This window comes from Ochotona curzoniae, unplaced genomic scaffold (assembly GCF_017591425.1).
Source record: "Ochotona curzoniae isolate NIBS_2020 unplaced genomic scaffold, NIBS_Ocur_1.0 scaffold_4506, whole genome shotgun sequence".
Classification (NCBI taxonomy): Eukaryota; Metazoa; Chordata; class Mammalia; order Lagomorpha; family Ochotonidae; genus Ochotona; species Ochotona curzoniae.
The window spans coordinates 49,751,932-49,770,298 of NW_024467119.1; the positions used below are offsets into that span (position 1 = coordinate 49,751,932).

General features: G+C 40.6%; 1 protein-coding gene across 6 annotated transcripts in view; it reads right to left on the reverse strand.

Moving 5' to 3' along the window:
- Positions 1–18,367, reverse strand: part of ALPK1 (alpha kinase 1) — a 115,891-nt gene that overhangs the window by 37,291 nt on the left and 60,233 nt on the right. For all 6 annotated transcript variants that reach the window (XM_040967037.1, XM_040967034.1, XM_040967038.1 and 3 more), the window contains one exon: positions 17,238–17,392. In XM_040967037.1, the coding sequence (XP_040822971.1) occupies positions 17,238–17,392 (155 nt within the window). The remainder of the gene's footprint in view (positions 1–17,237; positions 17,393–18,367) is intronic.

Consider the following 18,367-nt stretch of genomic DNA (forward strand, 5'->3'; position numbering starts at 1 on the left):
CAAAAAGCCCATATTCCTGTTAGCTCCCTAGACTAGCTAAGGAATGTACCCAGGCAATGGTGTCTTTTGAGTGATCCCACCACCACATGCAGCCAGAATTGAGAAGCCCAGAGCTCTCCACCTTGCAGCCTTCCTCCCTCTCCCCACCCCTGCCTTCTGGAAGTTGAAGGAGTTCCTGGTCAGGAGGTGGCACATCTGTCTGATTCAGGCCAGCATCTCTCTTCTCCTGCCTTCCTTCTGTCTCCCAATGAGGGCTTTCTGTTCTTCCAGCATTGAGAGGAATGCAGAGTGAATGCATCCCACTTGTCTGGGAGCTATTTACTCCTCTGTTTTGTGGAAGAATAAAGCTTGCTCTTTCGTGCTATATTGTTGTGTTCAGAAAGCTAAGATAAATTTTAATAATTGTTACTCAAGGTTTCAACATTATACCCGTTTCTCTGCTTAACTGGGCTTTCCATCTAGGTGAGTAGATCTAGCAGGATAAAAACACTTAACACTATGACACTTGGAAGAGGTATGGCTGTATCCTGAAATTGGCCCTCAGCACTGGTTGGCAATGCCAGCCACCATTCCACCTTCTGCTCTCCTCTCAAGCTGCCAGAATGCCTCCGTCCTCCTCACTCTTAGCTGATGACCTTGTTTTGTGTTTCACTAAGAAAAATGAGCCAATGGGAAGGGATTGGCCTGGTTCTTTTACTAAAATTTACCAATTTCTTGCCTTGGAACCCATATGTACTACCTGCCTTCCCACTGGTAATTTTCAGGCCCACTTCTTACATGCTGATTTTGATGTCTCTCTACATTATTCTGCCTGCAGACATTGCTCCTCACATTGGCATCATTAAGTTTCTCTTGTCTGTTGGATCATTATTACTGGCATACAAATAAGTTATAACATCTTCTATTTAAAAAAAAATCCTGTCTTGGATCCAGTGTAACTTAGAGGATAAAGCCTCTAAATGGGGATGCCCACATTCTATATTAAGGCAATAGTTAAATCCTGGCTATTCTTCCAATGATACCATTCTCTAATGTTCCTAGGAAGCAATGGGTAATGGTTGATAGACTTGGACCCCTTCTCTCCACGTGGGAGACCTGTATGGAGTTCCTCACTCCTGGCTTCAGCCTGGCCCAGGCCTGGCTGTTGTATACATTTGGGGAGTGAAGCAGTAGGTGAAAGACCTCTCCCTTTCTCTTTCCTCTCTTTCTCCCTTTCTCTCTCTCTCCTTTCATCATCCCCCTCTTCCTGCCTTTCTCTCTCTCTCTCTCTCTCTCTTTCTCTTTTAACGCTCCCACTCCATATTTTAAATAAAGAAATCTTTTAGAGGCTCTTGCAGCGGAATAGTAGGCTATCTGCCCATATTCAATGTGGGCATGTTACTAGAAAGAGACAATATGTACTCTGATTTGGAACCTATTTTCCAACCTTTTTCTATAACCCCTCCTGTCTCCAATTCCTCCCAGGCTTAGCAATAGCTATCCTGTTTATGTTGCTATTTTTAGCTTCCACATGAGGGAAAGCGTGCAGTACTTGTCGTCCTGTGTCTAGCTGATTCCAGTAATCATTAGATTGTCTTCGGTTTACATGTACCTGCAAAATTATATGTGTAGTTTATATCACAAATCATAGACACTCTAGAATAATTCATGAAAAAGGGAGACTGCAACAAGTTCCTTAAGGAACAGCCAGCTGTAAAGAGTATAGACATTTTCCCCCCATATAAAGATGAATGCTGCAAATCTCCCAGCCTTTTCTGCCATGAGGTGCTGATATCAGTATACTACTGAGCATGCATTTTGAAAAATATCTTTCAACTTATGAGGCTTGTGTCTTTCTTGACATACTAAAGATAATGCGTCACATATGAAAAGAATCCAAGACAAATGGGGATATTTTGATCTATTTAGAAACCTTTCAAATTAAGTTTGAATAGGGTTTTTGTCCTCTGTGTTAAAAAATAATACCTTCTGATTAATTTGCAGAAATATGCAGTTGACATTAGGGAAGGTAAAAATTTGCTGACTGTATTTCAACAATGATTTCTGATAAAGGATGAGTTTAATGTAAGTAGCATGAATTAATTATTCCAGACGACTATTTCTATTTGTATACTGTAGTACATAATTTTTCAACAACAGCATTCACTGAAACCAAGTGCTGAGATAGATCATATTAGCCACATTTTCATACGTAGTGCCAAGCCAATATTTTAGAAATGAATTAGGCATTCTATCACAATAATAACATAAAGGATTCTCATGTCAACATTGCCACTTTAAAATAATTACATTATGGCATAGAATATGCACATCATAAATAAATGTACTTGTACATCATGGTGTTCATTCAGAAGCTTTTTACCAGTGGAATGAGCAAATAAAAACAAATATGAATGGACCAATGGGAAAATGGTAAATCTCTTGTGATGCACAAACACAAAATGAAGTACTAGCTCTTTAAGAACCTATGAATTTATTGAGCTTAGAGCTCTTTGGCTTCTGTCCTTGCGACTGGGGTAAGCTCCTTTTATGAGGCAGGTAGGTGGCTAGCCATGATGAAAGAGTGGCAAAGGGAGGGAATAGCTGAGATTCTACTCCAGCTTCACAAACTTTGTAGCATGTCTTAGAAATCTCTCTTGAGCTGCCTGAGCCAATCACCTCGTCTGTAACATGAACATGATAAATTTTGTTTTTGTAGGACTGTCATCAAGATTACATGCTGCCCAGGGTATATCAGTTTGAATTATGAGCCATTGTGAGTATTTGATATTTTTTACCTTACAAAAGTGACATTTTCATATGGTCCAACCTGATATTAAATAGTGCCACCTACATGGAGATGACATTTCTGTCTAAGTTCTTTATGCACTTCCTATGTAAGATTCAAGAGGTGATGCTAATCTTACTTGCTGACAAGAGCAAATGAACACGTCTCCAGGATTTATTCTCTGAAGGTCACTGCTTTCTTTTGTCTGCCCAACACTTCAACCTGTTCATGTTGTGCTAGCATTTTCATCTGTGTCGCTCTGCCCACTTGTCTTAGCTGAATCAACCCCTTGGGACTTGGCTCAGCCTTCAGGCCTCATTATAGGGAGACGTGAAATTCATGCCATAGGGTTAGGCCTCATCAAAGGGATAACTCGCATGCCTGATTCTGTGGCAACCAAAGTTTTGTTGATAGAATTTTAAGGACAAGCCACCATTTTAATTTATCTTTTATTGAAACTTGAAAGTACCGTATTAAAAAGGCAGTTTTTGGCAGAGTTTTCTAGCAGGGTTTAAATCCTTGGTGATTCTAATCATACTCTAAGTCTGAAAATACATAGACCCTGGGACTAATATTTGTCCTTCTGAGACTCCATTATCTTGGCATCTGATTTTCATTTATTCAGTGAGATGTATTGTAAAAGACTATAAATCTTTTATATGGTTTATTTCCCAAACAAGGTAGAATGTTCAGTAGATGATATTAAGCTTCTAAGTGTTGATGATAAAAAATTATAAAATTTCTGTTTTAATTAATTCTGCTCTAAATGGAAAGTCAAATTATATTGACTGAAGGGCACAGAGCAAGTTATGGGGCTGCAGGGACAACAGAAATGCAGCAAGGAAAAGGCAGTCCAGGTCCTAAAATAGCCTGTGGAAAGGCTCGCTGGCCTGTGGATTCCTGTGGCTTTCAAGAGCAGATGCCAAGTGCAGTTAGGAAACCTGGCTGCTGTAGTCCTGTGAGTTCTACTAGCTCTCTATAAAATCATTTCTCATTCTTCGTGGCGGCTAGTTTTCCTGCTATGTACATGAGAGCACTTAAAAAAAAGTGTGGAGATGGAAGTAAAAGATAAGCTAATTTTGGTACAATAATTTTTCAAATATATGCATACATGGTATCTTTAAAAGTTAATTAAAATTCATATTATGTGGGGCTGACCCCAATGGCTCAACTGGCTAATTTTCCATTTGCAAGCAGTGGCATCCCATATGGCTGCCAGTTTATGTTTCAGCTGCTCCACTTCCCATCCAGCTTCCTGCTATGGCCTGGGAAAGCAGTGAAGGATGGCCCAAGGCCTTGAGACCTTGCATCTGCATGGGAGACCCAGAAGAAGCTCCTGGCTCCTGGCTTCAGATAAGTTCAACTCTGGCCGTTGTATCCATTTGGGAATGGAGCCAATGGATGAAAGATCTTTCTCTTTGTCTCTCCTCTCTATAAATCTGTGTTCCAATAAAAATAAGTAAATCTTCATAAAAAACTTGCATGGAAAAAAATCTATGCATGGATTTCAAAATAAATTTTGCACTGAAATAAACTTTGCTTTACCCCTATTTCCATGACCATTCTGAAGTTCATATATTCCGTAGGTGTATATGTATACATGTGTCTAAAATGTCTTTGGAGGGCCCATCATGGTAGCCTTGTGGATAAAGGCCTCACCTTGCAAGCACCAGGTTCCCATGTGGATGCAGTTCTAATCCTGGCAGCCCCACTTCCCATCCAACTCCCTGCTTGTGGCCTGGGAAAGCAGTCAAGGACAGCCCAGGGCTTTGGGTCCCTACACCCACATGGGAGACCTAGAGGAGACTCCTGGCTCCTGGCTTCGGATTGGCTCAGCTCTGGCCATAGTGGTCACTTGGGAGTGAATCATTGGATGGAACATCTTTCTCTCTGTCTCTCTTCCTGTCTGTATATCTTACTTTACAATAAAAATCAATTAAAAGTATCTTTGTAAAAACATGGTCTTTAGAAATATAGCCAAAAACCAATATTTGGCTTCTAAGAGACCATGGAAAGAGAAAAGATTTGGAAACAAGAGCATTGCATTTATAATTGTATATATTCAGTGAAACAGTGTCTTGCTTGAGTTAATTAACAACTTCAACTTCACCATTGTCAAGGTACGTGCACTTTGGTGTTCATATTTACTCTTGGAGAAATGGTGGAAAATTCATGTTTCTTGCCCTGTCTAGATTCAAGGATGGCTGTTCAAAGGCACTCTTGCTTCTTCCTCCTTTCTCTTCTTCCTTTGTTATTATGGTCAGAAAGTTAAAGTATAAAGAAAAATCAAAGCACCACAAAGAAGAACTTGCAATCCCACCAATGAATTAAACATGGTTATCCACATTTGTTTAGAAGATTTCCTTGTTCAAGATTAATTTTAAGGGTTTTTTTGTAGGATCTATTTTTTTAATTGCTACTCACTCCACTGCTTGAACAGGAAAAATGTCAAATTGTTACTTTAGAAGGACCCTTCTGTTGCTCTGTGGGCACCATCTGCCCGTCTTCTGCATCTTATCCTGATGGCCAGGATAGGACTATATTTCTCTGGCTCCTTAGAGAAAGGTGTGGTCATGGGACTTTTCTTAACCAATGGTCACCTCTGTATGGAAGCACTTCAGATGTGCAAATCCTCATTTCTCATTCTCACTTGATGCCAGTGATAAGTCAGGTGGGATATTTTGCATCCCTCTGGATCCCAAATGACAAAAAGCAGAGACCTCCTATTGGCCTCAGGTATCAAGAACAACAAATAGATTTCTATTACTCTAGGTCCCTCAAACTTTGGAGCATATAGCTGCTTTGTCTGCTGTGTAACCTTGCTGATTCTTCTCCAGTGTGAACTTATTGTCTTCACCAACTCAGGGAACATGATCTGAGAGGTAGACAGAGGAGCTGGATATAATTTAGGAAAGAGTTGATAGGGTCTGAACTAGAAAGTGTGTATCAGAACCGGAGAAAATGGGTGTACCTGAAAGACATTTAAGAGGAAACTTAGCTGGGATTGGTAATGAGAGAGAAGGAGCCTTGAGGGGCAGTGGCAGGATAGAACCAAAGATGATCCTTGATTTGAGTAATGGGATGACTTACTATATAATTTATGATAGAATGGTCATTGGAGGAGAATAAAATTTGGCTGGTACAAGGAGAAGAGGTTGACAATGATGTGTTCAGTTTGGGGTTTACTGGATTTGAGATATTGAGGACATCTAAATAAAAGTGTTTTTCAAACTCTTGATGGTGCTTTGGTCCCCAAATTGAATGAAGTAGGAAGATGATACATTTTTCTTTTTTTTTTTTTTTAAGATTTATTTATTTTTATTGGAAGGCAGGTTTACAGAAAGGAGAGTCAGACAGGAAGATCATCCATCTGTCACTCACTGTTGTGGCCACAGCAGTTGAAGCTGAGTTGATCCAAACTCAGGAGCCAGGAGCTTCTTCTGGGTGTCTCACGTGGTTGCAAGGTCCCAAGGCTTTAGGAATTCTCTACTGCTTTTCGGGGTTATAACCAGGGAACTGAATGGCAAGTGGAGAAGCTAGGACATGAACCAGCGCCCATATGAGATGCTGATGCTTGGAGACATTTAGTGGATAGCCAATTGAGCTATTCTTAATATATTTTCTTCAGTAATGTTTAAGTTTCAATGCAGTGGATATTGGAAATCTCTATGTTTTTCTTTGTAGAAATGGTTTCTGTTGAACAGATTCTGCTCATTACTATGGGCTGGGATTTTCTTTGCTTTCTATCCTATAAAGGTATCTAGGACAACATGCTGAGAGTCTGGAGGTCATTTGAGAGGTTTTTTTTTTAATTTTCAAAATATGCTCCATGTTTTCATTTCCTATTATTCCCATAACAAAACATTAAAAACTAGCATGTCTTAGAATAACAGCTATACATTGTTTGGTACTTTTAGAGGTGAAATCAAGGTGTCAGTACAAACACACTTTCTAGAATTCTAGGGAAGAACTTCTTTTATGTTTTTCTCTAAACTTCTGAGTTTCCCAGCAACCCTGTGGTTTCTTGGTCTGCAGCAGCGTAGCTTCATTCTCTACCTACATCATCACATGGTGTTTTCCCTGTGCCTCTATGTCTTCATAAACCATTTTCTTAGAAGGACACCAGTTGCCTTGGATTAAGTTTCCATCCTGCTCCAGTGCGGTCACATTTTAGCTTAGTTGATTACATGGCCATGAATCTTATTTTCAAATGCAGTCTCATTCAGAGACATTCAGGGTAACAGTTCTGTGTATTTTGGGGAGGAACAATTTAATCCACAATAGTTGGTAAAATCGTCAGTATCTTAAAATTTCATTGTTGCTAATGTAATGACTAAGTTTATTGGTGGGTGTCCTTACATCATGTTACGTGTAGGTTAGATGCAGTTCTGAGATTCTGCTATACATATTTTGCAATTTTTAGGATCCAGGATGAGGGATTAGCCTTTAGTTATTTTATGGAGCCAAAGGAAACTTCCAGTGGCTGAATCACATGATGGCTTGGAACTAGCATGGAATTGGCTTATGCCACCTTTGGCACACCTCTTTGGCTGAAACAAGTTATATGGCTAAGCATGATAGCTGTTTGGGAAGCTATGCTCTTTCCAAGGGAAGGCAGGCAAGTTACATGGCAATAGTGAATACAAAGGGAAAACAATGCATTCCACTGCATCTCATTAACCATCACATGCCTCTGGCTGTCTTTCTGTAGTGTTTTCTAGGTATGCTTCCTCTCTTTAGCTCTCTCAAGCCCAACATTCTCCTGGGTCCTGCATAAATTTACTCTTTCCAGGGCAGGTCAATGTACTTGCTAAGATGTACATTTTTGTTTATGCTATGCATGATTCATTTTACACACAATTAAAAAATTGTTGTCTTCAGTTACAACACTTATTTGGAGTAGGGTCTCTTCTGTGCCAATCTTTCAGTTAAGTAATTAATTATATTTATTCAGGGAAGGAAGAGGAGAAGAGAGAAAATTTTGCACATGCTCATGCATTCTCATAAAGCTTTTTTTCCCCTTTTAATCCAAGATAACACAAGAAAACAACTAAACATTATGTAGATACACACACATACACACAACTTTTCATTTCCAAGTCACTCCAAGATCACACAGACATTTAAAAAATATTTGCAGGGTTTGCATTAGGCACTGTGGTTGGATCACTGTTTTGGACACTCACATCCCACACCGAAGTACATGTATTTTGAGTCCTAGTTCTGCTTCCACTCCAGCTTCCTGCTAATGCACACCTTGGGGAATAGGAGTGATAGCTCAAGTACTTGTATTCCTGTCACCCACTTGGGAAATCCAGATGGAGCAGTTCCTGGCTTCAGCCTGCCCCAGCCTTGGCTATTGCAGGTATTACAAATAAAAACATAAAACAAATAAAGGTTATGCAATTTACATATTTTCATAGTTGTAGAGCTGAAAAGGAAAGGGGGAAATTTTTCCATCCTGAGTCTCTTTTCTGTGAACTTATAAAAAGCACCTCATTTGTCCCAGAGGAGGAGGCCCAAAATACTCAGAACTGACTCCAAGCAAGTCGCTCTCTATGGAGGCAGGGCTGGGGACAGGCCCTTCCCCACCAGCATCGGGAGTCCAGTTTCTCTGCAGGAAACTTCAAAATCAAAGTCTATCAGAAGAGTCCTGGTTTCACATCCCAGTCCACTCCTAATTATCACCAACATGGAAATCTGAACACATTCCTTCATTTGTCTGAAAGGCAGAGTGAACACACAGAAACAGCAAGAGAGAACCCATCCATCAGTTCACCCCCCAGGTGTCTTCCAGAGCAAAGGCACCTAAATCGAGTGCAGGTCTCTCATAAGGGTGTCAGGGACCCATGCACTTGAACCATCAACTGCTACCTCTGAGTGCAGGTGAGCAAGGAAACTGGATTAGGAAGTAGGGCCAGATCTCAAATCCAGACACTCCACCACAGAATGTGCCAAATGCTGTCTCAGTCTCTTTTTCAGGAGCTTTATTTTCAGATGGTTTTAATTGTGTCCCAACTGTTCTTTCTAGGAGAGTGCAAGTTACTGAAAATTTTGTAAAAGGCAGCAGCCGCATTGAGGCTGCTGCCTGCATGTCTGGGCAGCTCTGGACCAGGGACAGTTCAGGGCGTCAGCACTCCACTGCGCCAGCCCGAAGCTGAGCGGAACAGAGGCTACCGCTAAATGCCTTCAATACCTTTTGAAAAATCCATCAAAGGTTTTGCTGCATGATATTTATAAGAGTCTTACTGTTCTCTTTCAGACATCGAAATGCCCTTCTCCGGCACTTGAAAAAAGTTGCTGGCGCTTTTCATCTACGCTCTCGGAGTGTAAACATTGTTTGGAGTGAAAAGAGCTGAAGGCGCGCATACTTTCCCTTGAAATTTTATTTTCAAATAAGAGAGGGAGAAAATCCTTTTTCTGACTAATACTAATAATACAGGTCAAAGTGTCAGACGATATACAATTAAATGGAAAACAAAAAAGTGGCCCCTCTTTTTCCCACAGCACAATGGCCCTGGAATATAAATTACCGATGAAGATGAAATAATACTTCAAAGCGTGTAGGGCAGGGCAGGGCGGTGTTTACAAAGTATTTTCTATGCAGGATGAGACATTAAAGATGATGGTAACCCATGGACTTGGGGGCGTCAATGAATAGACCCAAACTAGCATGAGGTGGGATTGTAGATCCCTATACCCGTGACCCCATGATATGCTTTGTTTTACAAGGGCAGCTGCAGTTATCAACAGATGTTTCAGCAGTAAATAATTGGTATCATCTCGGGAAAGACCCATCTACCTGGGGAGAGGGCATAATACAGAAAATGCTGCCCGGCTATTACAGCCACATTAATCTCCCATCTCTCCCAGTCTCTCGGGAAGCATTCTGCAGGTGTTTTTTTTCTGGGAGAGAGCAAACTCTGTCAAGTCAGCAAGCTTTGTGTGGAGTGTAAAAGAGCTTGGCCCCTGCCATAAATTTCTGTCTGTGACCACCAAAGGAAAAAGGCTCCGGGAATGGGGGCCTGGGAGGGGAAGGAAGGAAAGAGGTGGGGAGCAGGGGGAGGCAGTGGAGAAGAGAAAGCAAAAATGCAAAACACATAGCACTTTCTTGAAGTTCAGACTACAAGATGGGCATTCTATTTGGCTCATAATTTTACCAACTCAGAAACTACGGAAAATGGTTGCTTATGACATATTTTTAAAAACATTCTATGCTTAGTTTTGATAGGTTTCTATGTAAATATCAAAGTACAGTGCTAATTCAATGAATGGAAAGCTTTATGGAAATGATTCGTTTCAAGGTTAAAAAAGTTATGGAGAGTTGATATTTATGGGTAAATTATGTGAAGACAATAGTAAAAATTGAAAGAGAAATTCAGCAGCCTTGAGCTATTGTTTCTCGTGATAATGCAATCCCACAGTGAATCTGTTATAAAAACTGGACTGTCAGTTTCAGTCAATTCTCATATTGAAACTGACAGCATAGTGGAACCAAAAAAAAAAAAAAGCATTTACCAAGCAGAGATATTGAAAGCAGTGAGGTTTGGGAGAGCCTGACGCCCACAGCAATAACAATTCTCCACGTTTACAAAGCAGAGTCAGCAACTGTACATTGAGTCTGGCATTGGAACTCACCCTCAAAGTCTTATGGAGGTGTGGTTGCTGAATTTGGAGATTGCTAGGTAAGCTTAAGAGAATAATGCTCTGGGTTCAGAAATCTCTCAGATTAAATGCGCAGGGGACTATGGAAGAGTGAGTGGACTGGCTCTCAGAGCCGCCCCTGAGGGGTGGTTCTCAAATGTCTTCACACTTCTATTTCGCCCACTGCAAAGTCTGTTTGATCGGAGAACAGATTTTAAAAAATCTGAAATTAAAATATAAGCTATTTTGATGCAAAACACTTTTGAAGTCCTTGCATAGATTTTAAATCACATGTGTTTTTCATAAACTCCCTTAAGTTCCCTTGTACAGGCACACAGCAGGAGGAATAATAAATGGACTCTGAAAACGATTGAGCAACTGCGAGTGGCCTGTGTGCTAATGACCTTAGCTCCCCAGTGCATGGGGACTTGAACTGTTAAAACTCATTTGTCTTCTGTTTATCAGCTGATGTCACCAGCAGCTTTGAATGCAGCGAGGGTATCTGATGACTGTGGGATGGGACAAGATAAGGGGAGCCTTGGTTCCAGTGATGTGTTACTGCTTCATCTCTTAGACTGTTTTCAAAACTCAGAGGAACCTAGAAGCCAAAAAGTTAACTCACTCTCTGTGAGGCTATTTTTCCTTCACCTTCATAATATACATCTACTCTCATCCCAAATGGCAAATAGAACAACAGCAGCTGTTCCAGGATGGCTCCGGTCCACACAACAGTCCTCAGAACAGATGAAGGACAAAGTTCTTTTCTGGCTGGACTCTGATCTCCTTCACATTGGCTTGCCTTCCTAGTCATCTCTTAGAAGAGTGGCCCACAGACTTTTGCATGTATCAGAATCATCCAGATGGCGTAATAATCCTTGCTCAGCTCCCATCTCTAGAGTTTTTGACTGTTGCCCAAGACCATGAATTTTCAAATAGTCCCTGGATGATGCTAATGCTGCTGTTGGAAGGTCTCACTTTAAGAACTACCTCTTTATGTCATTTTTCAAAAGAACAAATTCAAATGGCTAATAGATATATGAGAAAAAATGCTCAGACTCCCTGGCTATTAGGGAAATACAAATTAAAACAACATTGAGATTCCACCTAACTGCAGTGAGAATGGCCTGCACTCAATCTACCATCAATAGCTGCTGGTTTGTGTGTGAAGAAAAAGAAATCCTATTCCACAGTTGGTAGGAATGTAGGCTAATGCAGCCATAATGGAAGTCAGTATGGAGAGTTGTCAGACAACTGAAAATTTATCTACAGTGTGATCAAGCTCTTGCACTCCAAATTAAGTAAATTCTATATTTGAGAAAGGGATCTGCAATCCTGTATTTATTGTGGCATAATCCACAGTAGTGAAGATATGGAAACAACCTAGATGTTCATCAAAAGAGGAATGGATAGGAGAATCAAGGTGGCACAATAGCGTAAGGACACATTTAAACGGTTGCAAAAACGTTTAATCGGGATGAACCAGAGAGGACACATTCCAGGAAATGGAAAAGACAGAACAACAGCAGAAGGGTACCTGGAGACTGACAGACATAGGAAAGCAGTGGACACAACAGTGTGGTGTTGCAGTGACTGATACTCCAGCGGCATTCAGTTAACAACGATCTGAACTGCACCAGCAGCCAGAACTCCACCAGCAACCAGGAGGGAAGGGACTGTCACCGGGAGCTTGAAAGGTGAACCCAGACAAAGAATTGTCCATCCTGCTGGTCCGTTTGATTTGACCAGGAGCAGAGACAGAGCAGCAGATCCCAGATAGGCAGTGCGAGAACAGGGTAGATTTCGCAGCCCCGTCAGTCCCCTAGAGCTGAACTGGGTGCCATTTTGTGTAAGGAGGAAGGGGCAAGGGAAAGGACTGAGCATACACTGGGTTGGGAGTGAGCTCATTTCTAACTCAGTGAACTGCATCAACGTGGCATTCTACAGGTTCTACCCAAGACAAGTCTGGGTAGCCCTCAGACCTGACAGCCAGCAGATCAAGAACTCTAGCAGTGGTATTTCAGGTGCCATTTTGTACAGTGTGGCAACAGATGTAGGACTGCAGGGGATAACAGTGAACTGCACATGTGGTGAGCTCACAAGAACTCACTGAGTTCCACAGATTTCACTGGTCCCACAGGAAAATAATACCAACTGTGGCATCGTACAGGTCAAAATAGGTCCATGTGGCACCAAGACCTAACATCCAACAGGTTCCGACAAGATCAGCACCACCAGCAACCTAACTATATAGGACACCTGGTGTCTCTCTAATCCTGGGACCTACTCCAACCAGAAATGGGATAAAGGTTGCAGAGACAACGGTGCAGCCTCAACACGGTATCACAGGAGGAGGAGGAGAGTGGTAAGCCAGGAGCTGGGGCTGTGGAGACCATGGTGGAAATCTAACATAAGAACCCAGACCTGGAACTCGCTGGAAGCTGTGGCACAAGTGGCTGCAAGCAAAAAGTTGTGTACTAACTGCAATAAGCAAAATCAAATTGCAGACCTGTTGGTGACACAGCTTAGAAACCTGCCTCAAGAAGACTTTGCTAACCAGAAGTATAATGATCAAGAGCAAAAGAAGAGACAAAGGCACAATGAATATTACTGAAAACTCACCTGCAAAGGAGCAAAACCCTATGCCAGTCTCAGAGTTAACTGAGGAAGACATTGAGAAAATGGGGGACACAGAATTCATTAAACTCATTTCAAAGCTTCTGATCAACAATGAGAAGCACATACAAGAGTTCAAAGAATTTAAGGAAGCAATAAAGCAAATCCAGGCTGATATATCAGAAATTAAGAACACAGTACAGTAAATTAAAAGTACAATGGAAAGTCTCCAAAACAGAATGAAGCAAGCAGAAGAAAGAATCTCAGAATTGGAAGATATTTCCTGTCATCAGGGGGAAGCAAACAAAAAGCTGGAAGCAGAGCTGGATCAGGCCAAGAAAAAGTATTCAAGAATCAGAAGACACTATTAAGAGGCCACATATAAGAGCTATGGGAGTCCTGGAAGGTGCAGAAAGAGAAGCTGAGTTTGCAAATGTATTTAATGAAATAATCAAGGAAAATTTCCCTAATCTAGAGAAAGAATTGGGAAACAAGATCCAGGAGGGACACAGAACTCCCAACAGGCTTAATCCAAAGTGATCTTCACCAAGACACATGATCATCAAGCACTCTTCAATTGAACATAAGGAAAAGATCCTTAAATGTGCACGTAAAAAAAAATCAATGACATTTAAGGAATGCCAATTAAACTCACAGGAGATCTCTCACAGGAACCTCTACAGGCAAGAAGAGAATGGAGTGACATATTCCAGATTCTAAAAGAAAAAGATTGTCGGCTTAGGATAACATATCCAGCAAAGCTTTCTTTCATCTTTGAAAATGAAATAGAATTCTTCCACAGTCAAGAAAAGTTAAAAGAATTTGCCTCTTTCAAACCTGCCCTACAAATGATACTTCAAGATGTTCTCTTGACAGAGAAGAGGAATAGCATCTACCAAAACCAAAGGCAAATGGGAAGAAGATCCCAGTAAAATGACAACAGAAGACTAAACCAATGAACAACCCATTCCTAAAATGACAGGACCAAAGTACCACCGATACATATTAACCCTGAATGTGAATGGGTTAAGCTCAATCAAACGTCATATATTAGTAGACTAGATTAAAAAACAAAACCCATCTATTTATTGTCTAGAAGAGACACACTTCACCAACAAAATCAGTGGAAACCATATTGCCTGGGTTTTGTTGTTTTCTGTTAGTTTCATCTCTTCAAAACACTTTCTTCTGATTAAGTCATTCAATGACTCATGGGGCATACAGTAGCATCATTTTCAAGAAGGTTCTTGATTTTCATTTCTTCAGCTACACGTTTGTCTTTTAGTAGCATGTTATTTAACTTCATGGTGTTGTTAATTTCTTTTTTCTCCCTGATGTTAATTTTGTTTTGTTGCTTTTTCATTTAAGGGGATGTATAGTAGCTGTGTAATGGGAGACTGTCATATCTAGTAACATGCCATTTAACTTCATGGCATTGTAAATTTCTATTTTTCTTCCTATTATTGATTTTGTATTGTGACTTTTCATTTAAGGGGATGTACAGTAGCTGTGAAATGGAGACTAACATATCTGGATGTGAGGATACAATGTAGTATGCATCTCTACTTTCAGACAAAGATGGACTTACAATGAAACTGTTCACTATATCTTGACAATAGGATGCTGGACTCTCTGCCATTGTCCATGCCCGCAATGATGGACATATGACTGTGTATGAAGAACTATATTTTAATAATGATATAGAGGAACTAGGTGGGGGTGAGGGAATTGAGGAGGGGATAAGGGAAATGCCAGGAGCCTATGGAACTGTATCATAAAATGATTAATAATAATAAAATATTTTTTAAAAAGAAAAAAAGGAATGGATAGAGAAATTGTTGTACATCTACTGCATGGAATATTACATAGCCATGAAAAAAATAAAATTCTATTATTTGCAACAAAATGATCCCAACTGCAGATCATTTTGCTAAATGAAATAAATCAATTCCCAAGGGACAAATATGTTCTCTCTGATGTAAGCCAACCTTTATGTAAATTACAATACAAATAAATACATAGGTGAATGAAGATATATTGCAATAGGCATCTCTACTCCAGTACAAAAGGAAGACTGTCGGTGAAACAGTCCATTGCTAACTGACAATACAATACTAGGTTTTCTGTCTTTGTCTATACCTATAATGTCATGATGTACTTCAATAGCAGATGTTAAATTTGTAACTGTTGCTAAACAACTATACTTTTGTAATAATATGCAGAAAAATGGGGAGGGAGAAAAAGAAAAGTGGGGAGAATCTCTATACCTCAAAAAATATATCATAGAGAATAATAAAAAAAATTTTTTTTGAAGATTGGGGGAAAAAAGAACCACTGTTTAGAATTATATTGCCCAATGAAATGCTAGCCCTTGCCAAATATGGCCAGTTATATAGAAATCAAACAAAATCATTAAAACTGCAATTTCAGTTCTTCAGTCACACCTGGACCAAAGAGGCGGTTGGGGGAGCTACCAAATTGGACAGCACAGACACAGCAATTTTTTTTTTTTTACTGTCACGCACAGGTCTATCAAGTGGCCACCAGCTTGCTTTTAAGAAAAGAATTCTCAGAACATTCACTTGTGCTTTTAAGTTCTTCACTTGGGGGTTCTTAGTGGCAACTTGTGGTTGGAGGAGGAGGCAAAGGCACAGCTCCACTGTTCGTTGGTCTTTTCCCTGGGTAAACTAATATCTCTGCTGTTTGACTTCTTTATAAAATGTGAGAATACCCTCAGAGTTAAACAAAATGATTTATGTGTAAATATTTTGTAAACTCCTCAGTTAGATACAAATTCTATTTTTTTCATTTTGCCTCTCCACAAATACTAACCACATTTATTAAAAACCTCTTGATCTCCATGGTTTTCAGTTTAAATACTCACTATCCTTGGCCTGCAATCCCCAGTCTGTTTCCCATGCTGTGTTTATTTTTCTCAAGACTTTGAGAGAGATGGAAATTTTATTGCTTCTGGCAATCCTCTAAAGACGCTGTGGAGTGTCCTAGATTTTTGTTGCAATAAGCAAAGACAATGTCTTTACATTTATTTTAAGATGACCCAAATATTATAATCTGATTATTTTGATACAGTAAAATTTTTGGATATTGTCACTACTTCTAATGACTTTAGACAAATATGCATTTTTTTTAACCCAAGAAATAAACACACACGAGTTAGTAGACATTGGGCCCAATGGTTTAGATGCCCCTTGGACAAGCTACATTCCAGTTCAGGGAGCCTGAGTTTGAGTTCTATTTCCACTTCCTTTTCCAAATTCCTGCTACTGTGTACCCTGGGAGGTAGCCATAATGACTTAAGTATTTAGCCATCCTGCTATCTGAGTGGGAGACTTGCATTGAATTTTTGGCACTGGCTTCAGCCTGGCACAGCCCTGGCTATTGTGGCATTTCAGGAGCGACAAAGATAGGCTCTCACTCTCTCGAGCTTACTTTGCCTGCCTTTCTATGCGTGCACCTTTTTGCCTCTCAAAACCAAAGCCAAAACACAGATAAACTAGTAGATTCTCTCCCCTGCGAGCTGTCTGAGAGAACATGAGCAAAAAGTAATGCTTGCATGAATGGGAAATGCACCATTCTCAGGCCTGGGGCCTGACTCCAGAGTCCTCATCCAAATCGCTGCACCATTCTTGGGACTGTCTCATGTTGAGGATGGAGACACAGAGTTGACTCCTTTCTGGTGAGTTAAGGCACATCAACAAGCTTTTCCTGATGTTTCCCCAAAGTACCTTAATGACAAAGATCCTGGGGGGACACAGTGAATGGCTATGCCAGATCTCAACAGCTTACCTCCTAAGCCATATTGATGAAACAGTGGTGAATTCATGTTTTTAATCAACTCAATTTTTCAGAAGCAGCATTTCAAAAGAAACAGAATATGAGGCATAGTGGGATCAAAACTACTTCACTCACCCTCCCAAAGATATGTAAACATTTTGGGGTGGCAGGCATCACATTAGTCCCACTGACCACACTTTTCTCACTTTTACTAGATGAGGCTTCAACACAAGAAGCTATGGGCAAACGATGCTTTTCAAACAGCTACTTCCCCCCACATTAGTCAATCTGGCATGAGTGAGCATTAGGGTAGCGGGATGCCTAGTGCTTCAAAGAAATTGAATCTATTAGGACCACTTAGAGTCTAACTGCCTCATTTGCGGATGTCAGAGGGGACAGGTGGTATGGTTCATCCTACCAGTAACGGCTGCAACCCGGCGCCAATCACATCCTGCAGGTTTGCTTTGTCCTCTGGGACCACGGTTTGTTTGTACTGCCACTTTTCAGGCACGAAGGGCCACTTCATTTCCTTTGCCTCCTGGAGCAGGATCCTTAACTCCCTGGGGAGTGAAGCTGAAAAGGTCAGAGTTCAGTTAAGGAAATTGTAGTCAAAGAAAAGGCTGCTACTTACCAGTGTTATGGTGAAGCACCTCACCCGACCAAAAAAAAAAAAAAAAAAAAACCCAAAACAAAGCAACACTTTTCCTTACCTCTTGCTGATCTGTTGCTTCTGATGCAAAGAATAATAATGAGGGGGCTCTGTTCGGGGTGGCCCTAGTCTTCTTTGCCCTACAGGTAAACTGGGGTAGTCAGGCATTGAGAAAGGAAGTAAAGCACTTTAGTGACCATCTCTGCATGAAGAATCAGAGAAAGGGATGAAGGAAATATTATTTTCCCTGTAAAATGAGACAGGGACTGGAATGGAATGGCATTTGGGGCCTATGACAGCTGAGTAATGCAGAGGTTATTTGCACAGCCTCTTTTGCTTCTCTAAGACCTCACCTCATCTCATCCTTTCACTTTGGACCTTGAATCGCAACAACAGTTACAATGAGCACAAACAGGATTCGGAATGGGCTAATTCTTTGTGCAATGGCTTTGCTCCATGTGAGTAGCTGTATTATATTGCTTATAGGGCACCAGAAATTTGAGTATTGACATGCAATCTCCTGCCCCACGTTTGGAAACCAGAATGGTTCTGGAAGCTGAAAGCTTTTCAGTAGGTTTGGCACCCAAACTAGAGTTGAGTGGACTAGAGGCTTTTTTTTTTTTTTGTTCTACTTGGTGAAATAACTTGGAAGTTTTACAAACACAATTTTAATGTTGGAGTATAATTGCTGCTCCACCTTCTGCTAGAGAATAGAGGTCACATATAATACAAGTACCTCAAGATGCTTTTAACCCTGGAAAATTCTGAATTTTGGAGTGACTCCAGGATTCTGAATGAAGGGTACTGTGTGTATGCCCACAGGCTTAAACAGCTTAAAACATCTCCAAACAGCGTAAGCAAGCTTCTCACATTTAACATATCTCAGATTGAACCCATGC